The sequence below is a fragment of the Pan paniscus genome, chromosome 13 (genome assembly GCF_029289425.2).
Source record: "Pan paniscus chromosome 13, NHGRI_mPanPan1-v2.0_pri, whole genome shotgun sequence".
Taxonomy (NCBI): domain Eukaryota; kingdom Metazoa; phylum Chordata; class Mammalia; order Primates; family Hominidae; genus Pan; species Pan paniscus.
In genome coordinates, this window is record NC_073262.2 from 47,892,322 (window position 1) to 47,906,007 (window position 13,686).

At 38.3% G+C, this 13,686-nt stretch overlaps 1 protein-coding gene across 5 annotated transcripts in view; it reads left to right on the forward strand.

The window, feature by feature from the left end:
- Window positions 1-13,686, forward strand: part of WDR33 (WD repeat domain 33) — a 105,648-nt gene that overhangs the window by 59,575 nt on the left and 32,387 nt on the right. The window contains exon 8 of one of the 5 annotated variants that reach the window (XM_063595188.1): window positions 554-12,870. The exons of the other annotated variants lie outside the window; for them this stretch is intronic. Within the exon in view, the coding sequence (XP_063451258.1) occupies window positions 554-615 (62 nt within the window). The 3' untranslated portion in view covers window positions 616-12,870. Of the gene's footprint in view, window positions 1-553; window positions 12,871-13,686 lie in introns of those variants that run through there. 5 annotated transcript variants of the gene reach the window in all.

Here is a 13,686-nt window from a genome sequence, read left to right on the forward strand (position 1 = left end):
TTGGGGCAAATGTACTATACATATATTTTTGTTGCAGTAGACAAGATTCAAATATAGAAATCTAATGTCTTGTTTGGACTCTCCTTGTTACCCTCTGCGTCCACCCCGTGAAACTTGTCAGTTTGACCAAACGGACTAGCTGACTTTGGGGACTTGACTTTGGGGACTTACTCTGTCCTCAGAGTCTTCCGTGTAGTTTGTTGGAGGGTAGGAGCCGAAACCTTACCTGTGACATAGCAGATGTGGGTCTGATTCAGTGACTCTAAGATCAGAGAGGTGGCATCTGGAATAAAAAGAGCATTTTAAGTTTAGTGATTTCTGAACTAAAATCCTGCTCCTTTCTTGAGGTCGTATAGTATAGCACTCAGTTTTAATGTTCTTTCTGTAGAACCTGAATATTAAATACATCAAAAATTTGGTGGTGGTAATATTAAAAAAATTTTTTTTGCAATAGTTAAATCAGATCATTTCATTTCCTGAAATCTATGCAAATTATTCCATTTGTATCTTTTTTAAGTGTATTCTGATTTTAAAATTTATTTTTATTTTTCAGAGACAGGATTTCTCTCTGTTGCCCAGGTTGGAGTACACTGGCATGATCATAGCTCACCATAACCTCAAACTCCTGGCCCTAAGCCATCCTCCTGCCCAACCTGTTTTTTTTTTTTTTTTTGAAATAGAGCATCTTCACTCTAAATATCAATATTATTATTATTATTATTATTATTATTATTATTTTGAGATAAGGTCTTGCTCTGTCACTCAGGCTGGAGTGCAGTGGCATGATCTTGGCTTACCGCAGCCTCCACCTGCCAGGCTCAAGTGATCCTCCCACGTCAGCCTCCTGAGAAGCTGGGGCTACAGGTGCATGCCACCATGTGTGGCTAACTTTTGTATTTTTAGTAGAGATAGGGTTTCACCATGTTGCCTAGGCTGGTCTTGAACTCCTGGGCTCAAGTGATCCTCCCGCCTCTGCCTTCCAAAGTACTGAGATTATAGGCATGAGCCACCGTGCCTTGCCATCAATCTGATTTTTTAGAACATTTTTAGTTTTACAGTTTTTAGGTTTTAATGTGCCATGCAAATGTAAGTTCCCAAGGGTCTTCTGGGTGGAAATGTTTATTAAAACAAAAATTTATCAAGAGTATTCACTAGACATTTTGTGTAGTTTTTTAAATTCTAGCAGGTGAATCATTAAATCAATTACTGTAAAATACCTTCAGTTTTTGAATTAGCTGTTTTATTTATTTTTACATTTTAACCTCTGAAAGAAATAAAATTAGCTGTTTTAAAGATAGTTTTTTCCATATGTGTGTATATATATGTGTATATATGTATGTATACATATATATGTATGCATACATATATATATATATATATATTTTTTTTTTTAAGATGGAGTTTCACTCTTGTTGCCCAGGCTGGAGTGCAATGATTACAATCTCGACTCACTGCAACTTCTGCCTCTCGGGTTCAAACAATTCTCAAGTGCCTCAGCCTCTCGGGTAGCTGGGATTATAGGCACGTGCCACCATGCCTGGCTAATTTTTGTATTTTAAGTAGCGATGGGGTTTCACCATGTTGCCCAGGCTGGTCTCGAGCTCCTAACCTCAAGTGATTCATCTGCCTCAGTCTCCCAAAGTGCTGGGATTACTGGTGTGAGCTACTGTGCCTGGCCTTCCCTTATATTTTTGACTCAAAAAAAGTCTGTTCTCAGCTGGGTGCGGTGGCTCATGCCAGTAATCCCAGCACTTTGGGAGGCCAAGGCAGGCAGATCACTTGAGCCCAGGAGTTTGAGACCAGCCTTGGCAACATGGCAAAACCCCATTTGTACAAAACAAATACAAAAAGTTAACTGGGTGTGGTGGCGTGTGCCTGTGGTCCCTGCTACCAGGGAGGCTGAGGTAGGAGGATCTCTTGAACCTGGGAAATCTGAGGCTGCAGTGAGCCGAGATTTCGCCACTGCACTCAAGCTTGGGTGGCAGAATGAGACCCTGTCCCTCCCTCCCCACAAATGCCTGTTCTCCTACAATGAGAAATAAGCTGATACATTTTTGACTTAAGAAGAAGCAGATATTAGAAATTACAGCCTGTGAGAGAATGGTGTGAACCCAAGAGGTGGAGCTTGCAGTGAGCTGAGATTGGGCCACTGTACTCCAGCCTGGGTGGCAGAGTGAGACTCCGTCTCAAAAAAAAAAAAAGCCTGTGAAATGAAAGGTATTTGAAAGACTCAGTATGATGGAGAGTTTCAGTTCTTGCTGACGAGAAACACTGAGGACTGTGATAATTGTAAAGGTTAAGGTTTGGCACAGTTGCTGAGGGCTTGTCTTGAAAGAGAAAGTAGTCAACACTATGGCATTTCTTTTTTTTTTTTTTTGAGGTGGAGTCCTACTCTGTTGCCCAGGCTGGAGTGTAGTGGCACAATCTCAGCTCACTGCAATCTCCGCCTCCCTGGCTCAAGTGATTCTCCTGCCTCAGCCTCCCGAATAGCTGGGAATACAGGTGTCTGCCACCATGCCCAGCTAATTTTTGTATTTTTAGTAGAGACGGGGGTTTCACCATGTTGGCCAGGCTGGTCTCAAACCCCTGACCTCGGGTGATCCACCTGCCTCAGCCTCCCAAAGTGCTGGGATTACAGACACGAGCCACCACACCTGCCCTTATGGTGTTTCTTCATCGTCATTTTATTTATTTTGTTTTGTTTTATTGAGACCGTTTCACTCGGTCACCCAGGTTGGAGTGCAGTGGCACGATCACAACTCACTGGAGCCTCAACTGCCTGGGCTTATGCGATCCACCTGAGCTTTCTGAGTAGCTGGGACTGCAGTTGCATGCCACTATGCCTGTCTAACTTTATTTTATTTTTAATAGATACAAGATGTCACTATGTTGCTTAAGCTGGTCTCAAACTCCTAGGCTAAGAGATTTTCCCATCTTGGCCTCCCAAAGTACTGGATTACAGGCGTGAGCCACCAAGCCCGGCCACATTTTTGGTTTTGTACTTGTAGATATGATTAATACTTATAGAAATTTTAAAAATCTTTCATCAAAAGAGTGCATATGAAAATCTTGCTTTATTTTCTTCTCACAGCTAACATACTATCCAGATAATTCCAGTAGTTAAGGTGAGCACTTTTTTTTTTTTTTTTTTTTTTTTTAAAGTTTCAGCTACCTAGGAGGCCCTGTTAGGAGGATCACTTGAGCCCAGGAGATCGAGACAGTAATGAGCCATGCACCACTGCACCCAGGCCTGGGTGACAGAATGAGACCCTGTCTCAGGAGAAAAGATATTACTCACTTTCATGTTTTCCTTATAGCTTCAGCTTTATTGTTGATGAGCATTTTCCTGCATCCCTTGTTTAAAGTACCTCTAAATCTAGACATAACCCAGATACTTGGATGTGCTGCCGCCAATTGAAATGATCCTTGATTAACTCCTGCTTATTCTCTTGATCAATTTGGCTGTAAAAGCTTCTCCTCTGCTTTAACAGTTTTTAATGCTTTTTACTTTACCTGAGCCATTTAAAACATTTTACCATGGTCTTGACATTAAAAGCAAAACTGAAGAAATCTTACACCAGCATCATCCAAAGCTGCCCTCCCTGTGAATTATAGTTTTAGAGTCATTTTCTAAGCCTAGAACATTTAGTCTATTTTCATTTCACTGTTAGTATTCACAAGTGTGAATACCCTTCAGCTAAAGACCACTAGGAGTACACCTGTCATAGAGCAAGTTGGATTTATTGCTCATTGCAGCAAAGAACACAGACCGCAGGGAACCATGGGGTGTCCTAGTAACAGGGTGTTATAATGTATTATAGGATTTGGGCTTTGGATAATTTTCGGGGGAAGGTCTAAGGACATGAGGGCTTGCTCTAGATAGGGTGCTGTCGGAAAACAGGCAATTCTATAATTGGGTATCAACAGATCTTATAGAGGGGGTCAAGTAGATTGAGGTTAAAGCTGTAATTGGTGAAGAAATAGCTGTCACTCATTCAGCAAGAAAGAGAATTTTGTATTTTGTGGGTTGTACAGTGACCTAGTTTTTTCTCACTTTGCCATGGTCTTGGAGTGACTACTTTTGATATTGACGTTCAGTGAGATTGTCCAACAGGAGCATGGAATGTTTAAGCTGTACATGTCAGAACAGTTTGTAGTAACACCAAGGCTTAGCTTGAACATCAGATTAGTTCTCAGAGGTCAGGGGCTGCTGCTTTTTACTTTCTTGAACATATTCAAATCCAGACAGACTTGAGGTCAGGATTTAGTAGCAGCGACATGCTCGGCAGGCACAGGTTGGAACCAGCTGAAATGATGCCAGCAGTGTGTTTTTACAAAACGGAGCAATTGGGGAGAATTTGGTGGCATGTTAACCAGCATTAGACAAGCAGGATACATTATAGGCAAAAGCAGCCTCTTCAGATAGTACCACTAGTTTTGCCACTGGCGTATAGAATTTTCCCATAGAAATAGAGAATGTCATCATGTATCATCATTGAAATCTTCATAGCTGCTTTTATGCTAACGTCGAGTGCTCATGGGAACCTCAAAATCTTTAAATAAAGGTTTTAGATTGTAAAAGTTTTTACTTGTTTTTTTTTTTTCGGTAGAGCAGCGGTAGCCCTAAAATATTGTTGATTTGGACCAAACTGAGGATAAAATGTTTTCAGAATAAGATTTTTCTCCTAAAGACTATTTCACACAGAAATATTTGTTCATTTTAGGTTTTAAACACTGTATGTTAAACTGTTGTTTGTATTTTATTTATTAGGTACAGTACATAATTTCATATGGAAAAAACAGCATATTCCAGAGTTACCACAGATTTCAGGATTGGTAGATAAATACCATTTGTGCCTGTGTCTAAATTGTGTAGATGCCAGAATTAATTTTCATATAATTTAGACACATACATTTGTGGTGTATTCTCTTGGTTAAAGTGCCTTGAAAATAAGGCTTTGTATTTTAGAACTAAATCTGTTTGGGCGAAACTCACTTTGGTGATCTCCACAAAATTCACTGGTTTTGATCATCTTCTGTAATCGTATATTTACATTTTTTTAAATAACATCCATTTACCAGGATTGATGCTGAATAGTACCAGTTTACTGTGTCTTTTCATAGGCAATGATGAGTGCAAGTCTATTTGTAATAAGTATTTTTTCTATAAAAAGAAGGGTAACTATTGTGTATTGTTAACTTTAAAATGTAATGATAGAAGAATATAGTGTAATTACTGTTTACAGTGGTTAAGTGACAAAGAAGAAATTATTAATGTTGTTAAACCTCCTCTTTAGCTGCTCCAAAATTCTAGTTACAGTGGTAGTTTCTGCTTGGCACAATCTCTGTATTTCCTCTGGGGAACTTTAAACATCGCTCAGCTGAGAGTCAGCAAGTTTGGCTTTGAATCCCCGCTTTGCCACTGGGCAAGTCAAGTCTTTCTCAGCTTGCCTCTCCTCGTCTGTAAAGGAGAGCTAATGAGACCTACCTCACAGGGCTGTTGTGAGGACCACAGACATACTCTGCACAGTGCAGGATGAAGCAAATGTTTGTTGCTAAAGTCATAAATACCAAGGAAAGATGCTAAAAGACAAGATAGGAGTAAAGAAAATAACATATTTTACTTAATTTGATTTAAGAGGAGATTGGAATTGAGTAGGAAAGGTATTAAAAGAGAGGTATTAAAGGTATTAAGGAAAGGTATTTATGGGAGGAGATTATTGGATCAAAAATTAGTATTGGAATATGATTATCTTCTTTTCAGTAGTGATTTTTAGGTTTAGAAGTGTCATTGATAAAGTTGTAAGCCACATTTAAATAGATAACATTATATTGAAATAGAACTGTGACTTCTTTTTAAAGCTTTATTTATGTAAGTCCTCATATTTTATTTCCACTATCATCTCAGAACTACAGGAGTGCCAGAAGGCAATCCTTCACACCCTGCATTAGAGTTGTTCTCTTCATTGCCTTTGCTTGCTTACCTTTTTTTTTTTTTTAAATTTATTTTATGTCTTAGAGACAGAGTCTCGCTCTGTCTCCCAGGCTGGCATGCAATGGTATGATCATAGTTCACTGCAACCTTGAACTCCAGGGCTCAAGTAATTCTCCTGCCTCAGCCTCCTGAGTAGCTGGAACTACAGGAGCTTGCCACCATGCCCAGCCACAGATTGTTTTTTGAATAGATAATATATTTGAATCTTTCTGGAGAACGACGTGCTGTTTTTTGAGTTCTAGTTAGGTAAATTCATGTTGGATGAGTGTAAGACATACCGAGTTACTCTACAGACTTGGAGCATTCTTTCCACTTGTACTTTTTGGTAGGTTTACGATATCTTGAAAAAATATGAAGCCCATAAAGTGGTATGTCTGTGGTATGAGCTGTTTATTTGGACATTTTTAATAGTCATTTTAAGTTGGATCAAAATCAAGTACTTCATTGTTAGAAATATTTATATAACCAGCACTTTGGTTGCTTCACAAGTCCTCATTTAATCTGTTTTTCTTCAGTCTTTGATTTTCTTTGTTGCTGTTTCTGTAAAGGAATCATGAAAGAAAAACCATTGTTTAAATACAGTTAAGGGTGAGAAACCTTCACTCCGCCGTATTTCTTTGATTTTGTGTTCATTATGTTGGTTGAAGATGAGAAGTACGGACCAGACACTGGGAACTTCGTGGTCCCATGTATTCCAACATCACACTGGTCCCAAAGAGCACAGAGGCAGCATTGCTGCTGCAGATATCTGATTAACCAGAATTCTCTCTGGGAAGGATCGATAGCACAGTTATGTGATTTTTATATGCTTGGCTGGGTTGAACAAATAAACTCTGGGTCGTACATTTACACAAATGTGTTCTTCAGAATACAACAACTATGCCACTGAAGGCCGCTCTCAGTATGCGTTTTAAAGAAGTGTTTCCACTAGTTAAAATGGATTTACATTGATCCTTCTATATCTGGTCCTGTGATCAGGAAGATGATAAGTACAAAGGCAAGCTGACTGCATAACAATAACTGATGTATATGGGGATCTCGCAACCTGGCTTCGTTAGCAGTGCCATTCTCTAACCAATCAAGCCGAAGACCAAATGCAACACTGAGATGCATTTTTTTCATCAGTCATGCATGGTGAAAGGTATATTCTATGAATTGCATGGAAGTAAGAATTGGAGACAGTACTTTTTGGTAGGTTTACAATATCTTGAAAAAATATGAAGTGCAGGATGAAGGTGTATTCACACCTACACAATATGCCATATGGAAGGCTGAGATCTGTGGTGGAAGAGTACTGGGGGAAAGTAAGGGTGGAAAGGTAAGGAAAGAATTGGGTGGGATTAAGAGTTGTTTTTCTTGAGAACTTCTGCCTTTTACAAAGGTAATAAACATTCATAAAAGGTTCACTTAGAAGTAAAAAGTCAACGTCTTTCCCCTCTTATTTCCCAATTTCACATCCAGAGGTAAGCACTGTTCTGTTAAAGCTTGGTGTATATCTTTTTAGAATTCCTATACATATACAACAAGATGCTTTTTAAAATCACTACATGAAAGGAGATTATACTACGTATATTCTTTTGCTATTTGCTTTTCTCACTACACTGTATATTAAGGTCATTTTTCTGTATCATTACTACCGCAGTCTTTTTGACTGCATGTATCTACTGTAATTTATTTAACTATTCCTCACTGATAGGCCTTTGGGATTTGCAAGAAGTTTTTGCCAAGACACAGTTGTGCACTAAGCTTCCTAATACCTTTATATTTGTGTTACTTATGTAAATTTTCCATTAGGGTAGACTCCTAAGAATAAACTCAATGGAGCAAAGGGTATGAACATTTAAACTTTTGGAAGATGAGTTGTCTTCACTGTCCAGGAAGTCATTAACGATGAAGTTTAAGAAAGTTCTTGTCATCTAGCCAAACTGAAAATAACACAGGATTAACATTTTAGGAAATTGTCACCACCTAAATATTTAACCTTATTTTTAAAAATCACTAATAATAAGCACACATGGTAAAAAGTCTTTCCTCCAGCCCCATAGAGGGATGGAATATGAAATTTAAAAATCTGCCAATCCTTTACCTCTCCCCAGAGGTAGTTTCTTAAAACTAATTGTTTCTATTCTTGTGGTCATCAGAATTTCACATAATATGTATTTTGGTATATCTGTCTGACGTAGTGCCTCTTTCTGTCATCAAAGGTGAGGAATTGAGTGTTATTCACACCACCAACCATGCCTCCTACCTCCTCGTTTTTGTCATAATGAATTGTAGTTTCAGTGGTTTTCTTTATAGCTTTAAATGTTCTTAAACCTTTATTTTTAAGGGGACTGCCAACTTTAGCCAATATTCCTTGGCTCACCACTAGGTTACAGAAGGAAATCTGTGCCTCTCAATGTGTTTCCACTTCTGCCGTTTGTCTTCCTTTACTTCTGAATTGTCAAGGATTTTAAGCCAATTTTATTCTGTTCTTGAATTACGGCTACTTTTGTTTTCTTCATATTTTAAAATTCTAAACAATGAGAACAAAAAAGATAGCATTTCTGCTATGAATGATACTATTGATAACAGAACCAAGCAGTATAATGGGGCCTTGCAGAAAGAGTGATAATCTTGTGGTAGTTAATGAAAAGTTGTTCTGCTTGGACAGTGTCAAGATCAAGTATGCTGCTTTTGTATTAAGTCTGTCATGCTGTCAACTGTTGAAAATAATGCCATAGTTTAATTCACTTTTGTCTTGCAATTTATTATTACCTTTCCTGTTTTTAAAAATCAATGTCACTAAAACCTTTATCGTAGCAAATTTTTAGGTTTTTAATTTTTCAATTTGAGTAAATGGTTTTTTTTTTTGAAGGCATTCTTTTAAGTCCACTCTTTTTTTATTTTTTCCCAGTTCAGTTGAAAATCCTCAAACATTTTTCTCAGAAATAGCGCTTAGGAGGTAAATCAAAATTATTGAGTCTGGAAAGGTATTTAATTACCATCATACTTGACTCATAGTTTGGGGTTTGAAATCCTTTGCCTTCTGAATTTTTACGTCCTTCATTATCTTCCATCAGTTTTACTGATAAGTCAGATATAATCCTGAGTCTCATTATTTTATATATATCTTGTCTTTCCTCTCTGAATGTTTTCTGAATGATCTCTTTTCTCTGAGGGGTGTTTTTTTTTTTAAACTGTGAGTATAGGTATACATATTTTAAACTTCATCTTGGCATACTGTCATCTGCAGTCTTATCTTTTTTCCATTTAAAGGATTTTTCTTTCTTTGATGATTGTTTCCATTGTCTTTGCTTGTCTTACGGAATTCTTAGGAGATGACTGTTGGGCTGTTTGGAGCTGTCTATCTAGTATTATTTTTTCTTACATGTTTTGTGTTCCTGCCCTTTCTCTAAGTATTGGGAGATTTCTGTTTGTCTCCTGGAATACTGATTTACTTTTCAATCATGCCCAGTCTGGTTTTCAGCCCTTCTGGTGATTTTTTCTTCCTTTTTTTTTTTTTTTTGAGACAGGGTCTCTGTCTCCTGGGCTGGAGTGCAGCGGTGCAATCATGGCTCACTGTAGGCATGATCTCCTGGGCTGAAGCGATCCTCCCACCTCTGTTTCCTTGGTAGCTGGAATTACAGGTGTGAGCCACCATGCATAGCTAATTTTATTTTTATTTTTATTTAGTTTTAATTTTTTGTTGCCTAGTCTATTCTCAAACTCCTGAGCTCAAGCAATCCACCTACCTTGGCCTCCCAAGGTCCTGGGATTACAGGCTTGAGCCACTGTGCCCAGCCGAAATTTTTATTTTTATGTATTTTTATTTTTTGAGATGGAGTTTCGCTCTTGTTGCCCAGGCTGGAGTGCAATGGCACGATCTCAGCTCACTGCAACCTCTGCCTCCCAAGTTCATCCTGGGTTCAAGTGTTTCTCCTGCCTCAGCCTCTGGAGTAGCTGGGATTACAGACACCCACCACCACACCTGGCTAATTTTTTGTATTTTTAGTAGAGACAGAGTTTCATTATGTTGGCCAGGCTGATCTTGAACTCCTGACTTCAGGTGATCCACCCGCCTCAGCCTCCCAAAGTGCTGGGATTACAGGTGTGAGCCACCGTGCCCAGCCAGAAAGTGTTATTTTTATCAACTGCATGTTTACTTTTCAAGAATTTCTAGTGGTTCTCTAATCTTTTCATTTTTCAAGGAAGCCTGTTTTGTAGTTGGTTTGTTTTTAAGGAATATACCCCTTAAAACCTTTAACATAGTAATTGGGGTGTTTGTGTGGATGTCTGGTTTGATCTGTTGTTCCTGTTTGTTTTCCCTAAAGTCATATAATCTGTATTTTTCTCTTTCCTGGTACTTGCTTTTTCTCAAATAATGCAGTGACCCTTGGTTGTCCAGAGATTTGAATGGTGGTTTGTATTGGTTAGTATAAGTAGCTATCTTGCATTTTTTTGCAGTTAAGTTCGCTTACCTACAAGGGTCCTCTCCTGGATGGAAGATCTCACTGTGGATTCGTGTGTCTGTGTGTGTGCTTGTACATGTGTACACACGTGCATGTTTGTGTGTGTTTAATGAAGTGAGTGGAGAAGCACAGGCCACTGCCACATTTATCAAGTAAGTGGGTTGTGAGTTGTACTCTTGAGGTGGAGTGCTTAAGTTTATTCCACTCTTAAGTGGAACTGCCATCTTTCTCTCCTCCCTCCCTTCTCTTTTCTCTTTTTCTCCTCCTCTCCCATTCTCTCTTTGCCCTCCACTTCTTTCCATTTTCAGTGTCATCCGTGGCATTTCTGCAGACTTTGTGCTGCTTTACTCTTCAGCCTCAAATCCTGCTCTAGGGTTTCTTCCCAGACTGAAATGTGCTTTTTGTAACAAATGTGCTTTGTATAATTTGCTTTGTCTTGACTGAGAGCATCTGTTCTACAGAAACAGGAAGTCAGGAGGGACAACCTGGACAAGTCTCCCTATAATTACCCTCATTACTTCATCACAGCCTTTGTCACTGAGCCTTTGCCACAACCTTTGTCACTGACAACTACAGTCTATGTATTTTGGGTTTCATTTTTCTCTACTCTGGTTTATTCATAGGTAGGGCCCATCTGTTTTTAGAGAATGGCCACGTTTTGGTTGAAGTTTTTTCAAAATTTCCTAAAATTTGTAGCCAACATATGTCAGTCTTGGGAAATAAGTTCATCCTCTGCAAACCTTTGAAAGTAATTTAGGAAGAGGCTTGCATATTTGTTTTTACTTAGTATTAAATCGTGATTTTATTCCAAAGCACAATTCCCTTTTCACATTAGTGGCATTGAAATAATCTTCCTTACCTCTTTCCTGATACTCTCCCAAGTTCCATCATTTTTCCATTTCTTAAGACATCTTTCATAGTTAAATTTTAATTGTATACTTGAAGCTTAAGGTAATCCATGGCATTGGGGGATTTAGAGATGCGTAATCAATTAAAATAATTGAAAGATTGTGTTGAACCCAGCTCTTTTCTTTTTTAGAGACAGGATCTCACTCTCACCCAGGCTGGAAGTGCGGTGGTGTGATCTCAGCTCACTGCATCCTTGACCTCCCGGGCTCAAGCCCACCTCAGCCACTGCACATGTCCCCCTGGGCACCATGACACCCAGCGTGTGTGTGTGTGTGCGTGTGTGTAGAGAAATACAAATCCGTGTGTGTGTGTGTGTGTGTGTGTGTAGTGAAATACAAATCCCTCCCAAAGTGCTGGGATTATAGGCGTGTGCCAATGCTGGTGGCCCAGCATTTTTCCTGTAGATTTTTTGTCCTCCTAGAAATGAGTTAACATTCTTTAACAGTAGAGAAAATGTAGACGGAACCATCAGACATTCACACCACAAGTAAAAAGGAAGTGATTGGTATCATCTTCTCAGTGTTGGAGGTGGCATTGTAGTCTAGTGGAATCAGTACTTACATTAAAAGTATTACCTTAAGTACTCAGGACTTAAATGCTGTTTTTCTTAGTAGTATCTGTCTTTCTTAAAAAAAACATAATCAACATAGTGAATGTAATGGTGGTCTCTCATTTTGTGTTTTCTAGTTCTGAGAGGTAAATGGCATTACATCAAGTGTATTACTTGGGGTGAATGTTCATAATCAGAATTCAGTGTTATTTTTTCTGGAGTCATTTGAAAACTGAAATTTAGCAGTCTTACAAAAGTTGCACTTTGGGAACATGCTCTCACATCGAGCCATTTTCTGCTTTCCCATACTCTGTTCATAGTAGTAACAGCTCTTGCTGGATAACTAAGTCTATATGGAAATAGCTGTCCCCATGGTGAACTTTTTCAGGACAGAGATTGGATCACAATGAAAGCTTTTATTCATTGAATGTTCAAAATATATGCTAGGCATGATACTAAGTGCTTCATGTATTTAATTCCTGAAACAAGCCAATAATTGGGTAATAATCTCCATTTTGTACATGTAAATATTAAGGCTAGGCAAGGGTTAAGTAGATTACTTAAGGACGTAACTAGTAAGTGACATCTGAGATTTAAACACAACCAGTTTACTGGAAATTTTTTACTATTAGCCATTATGTAGCATATGAGCACTGAACCTATTTGAATTACATTTAACATACCCTTTTCTTGATTCCAAATGTAACTGATTTGACACTGCTGCTTTTATTGGACAAAGCTACTTTCATCACTTGGTTATTCTCCTCTTACGGGGGGAAATCATAGTCGACTGTAAGTGGAAATGAGAATTTTCATGATTTACTCTTGGTCCTGGCTCAGAGATGAAAGTGGAATAAACCCTTAATCTATTTTCTTGAAGAACTTATTTTTGGATTTTAAACAATATGTATATAGGTCTATTTTTTGCTCTCTCATCATTTCCTCATTCATTCAATAAAGAAAAAGAACATGGCAGATTTTAAACACCTTCACGAGTAGATACTGGTATTGTTTATAATATGTTTAATTTAATTTGAACTGGTTTGGATTTTCCTACTAAGTATTCCTTGGTTTTCACATCTCTGGAATGGTAAGATCTTTTTTCTGAGGTCTGTGGGCAAAAATTTTTAAGGTTCTTGTGTGTCTTTTATTTCATGTTTACATTTATAACGGGACTGGTTGGATATTGAATGCTAGATTCAAAACTTTTCCCCCTATTTCAGCACTTTCAAGATTTTGTTCCATTCTCCTCCTCCTCTTCATTTTAATCAAGAAAATTATTTACAGAGTGACTGCTTGCGGGGCAGGACTAACCCATAGGCAGTGTGCCCTGAGTAGCCCCACTCTCTTCTTGCAGCTAGTGTGTTGATGAGAAGTTGTATAGTATATTGCAGAATGTCCCTCAGTTGGGATTTATCTACTATTTCTCTCATGATTAGACAGGGAATTGTCGGTTTTTGAGAGGAAGATCACACAGGTAAAGTGCCATTTTCATCATACCATGTCATGGGTGTATACTATCAGTATGACTTGATGTTGATCTTGATCATCTGCTTGAGGTAGAGTTTGTCAAGTTTCTTCAACAACAGCTACTCTTATTTCCCACTTTTCATACTGTACTCTTTGGAATGAAGTCATAATATTAATATATAGCCCACACTTAAGGAGTGGAGCATTACACCTCACCTCTTTTCAGGTGGAGTAACTGTGTAAATTATATGGAATTCTTAGGCATGGGAGACTTTACTCTTCTCCACTTATTTATTCAGTTATTTGCTTAT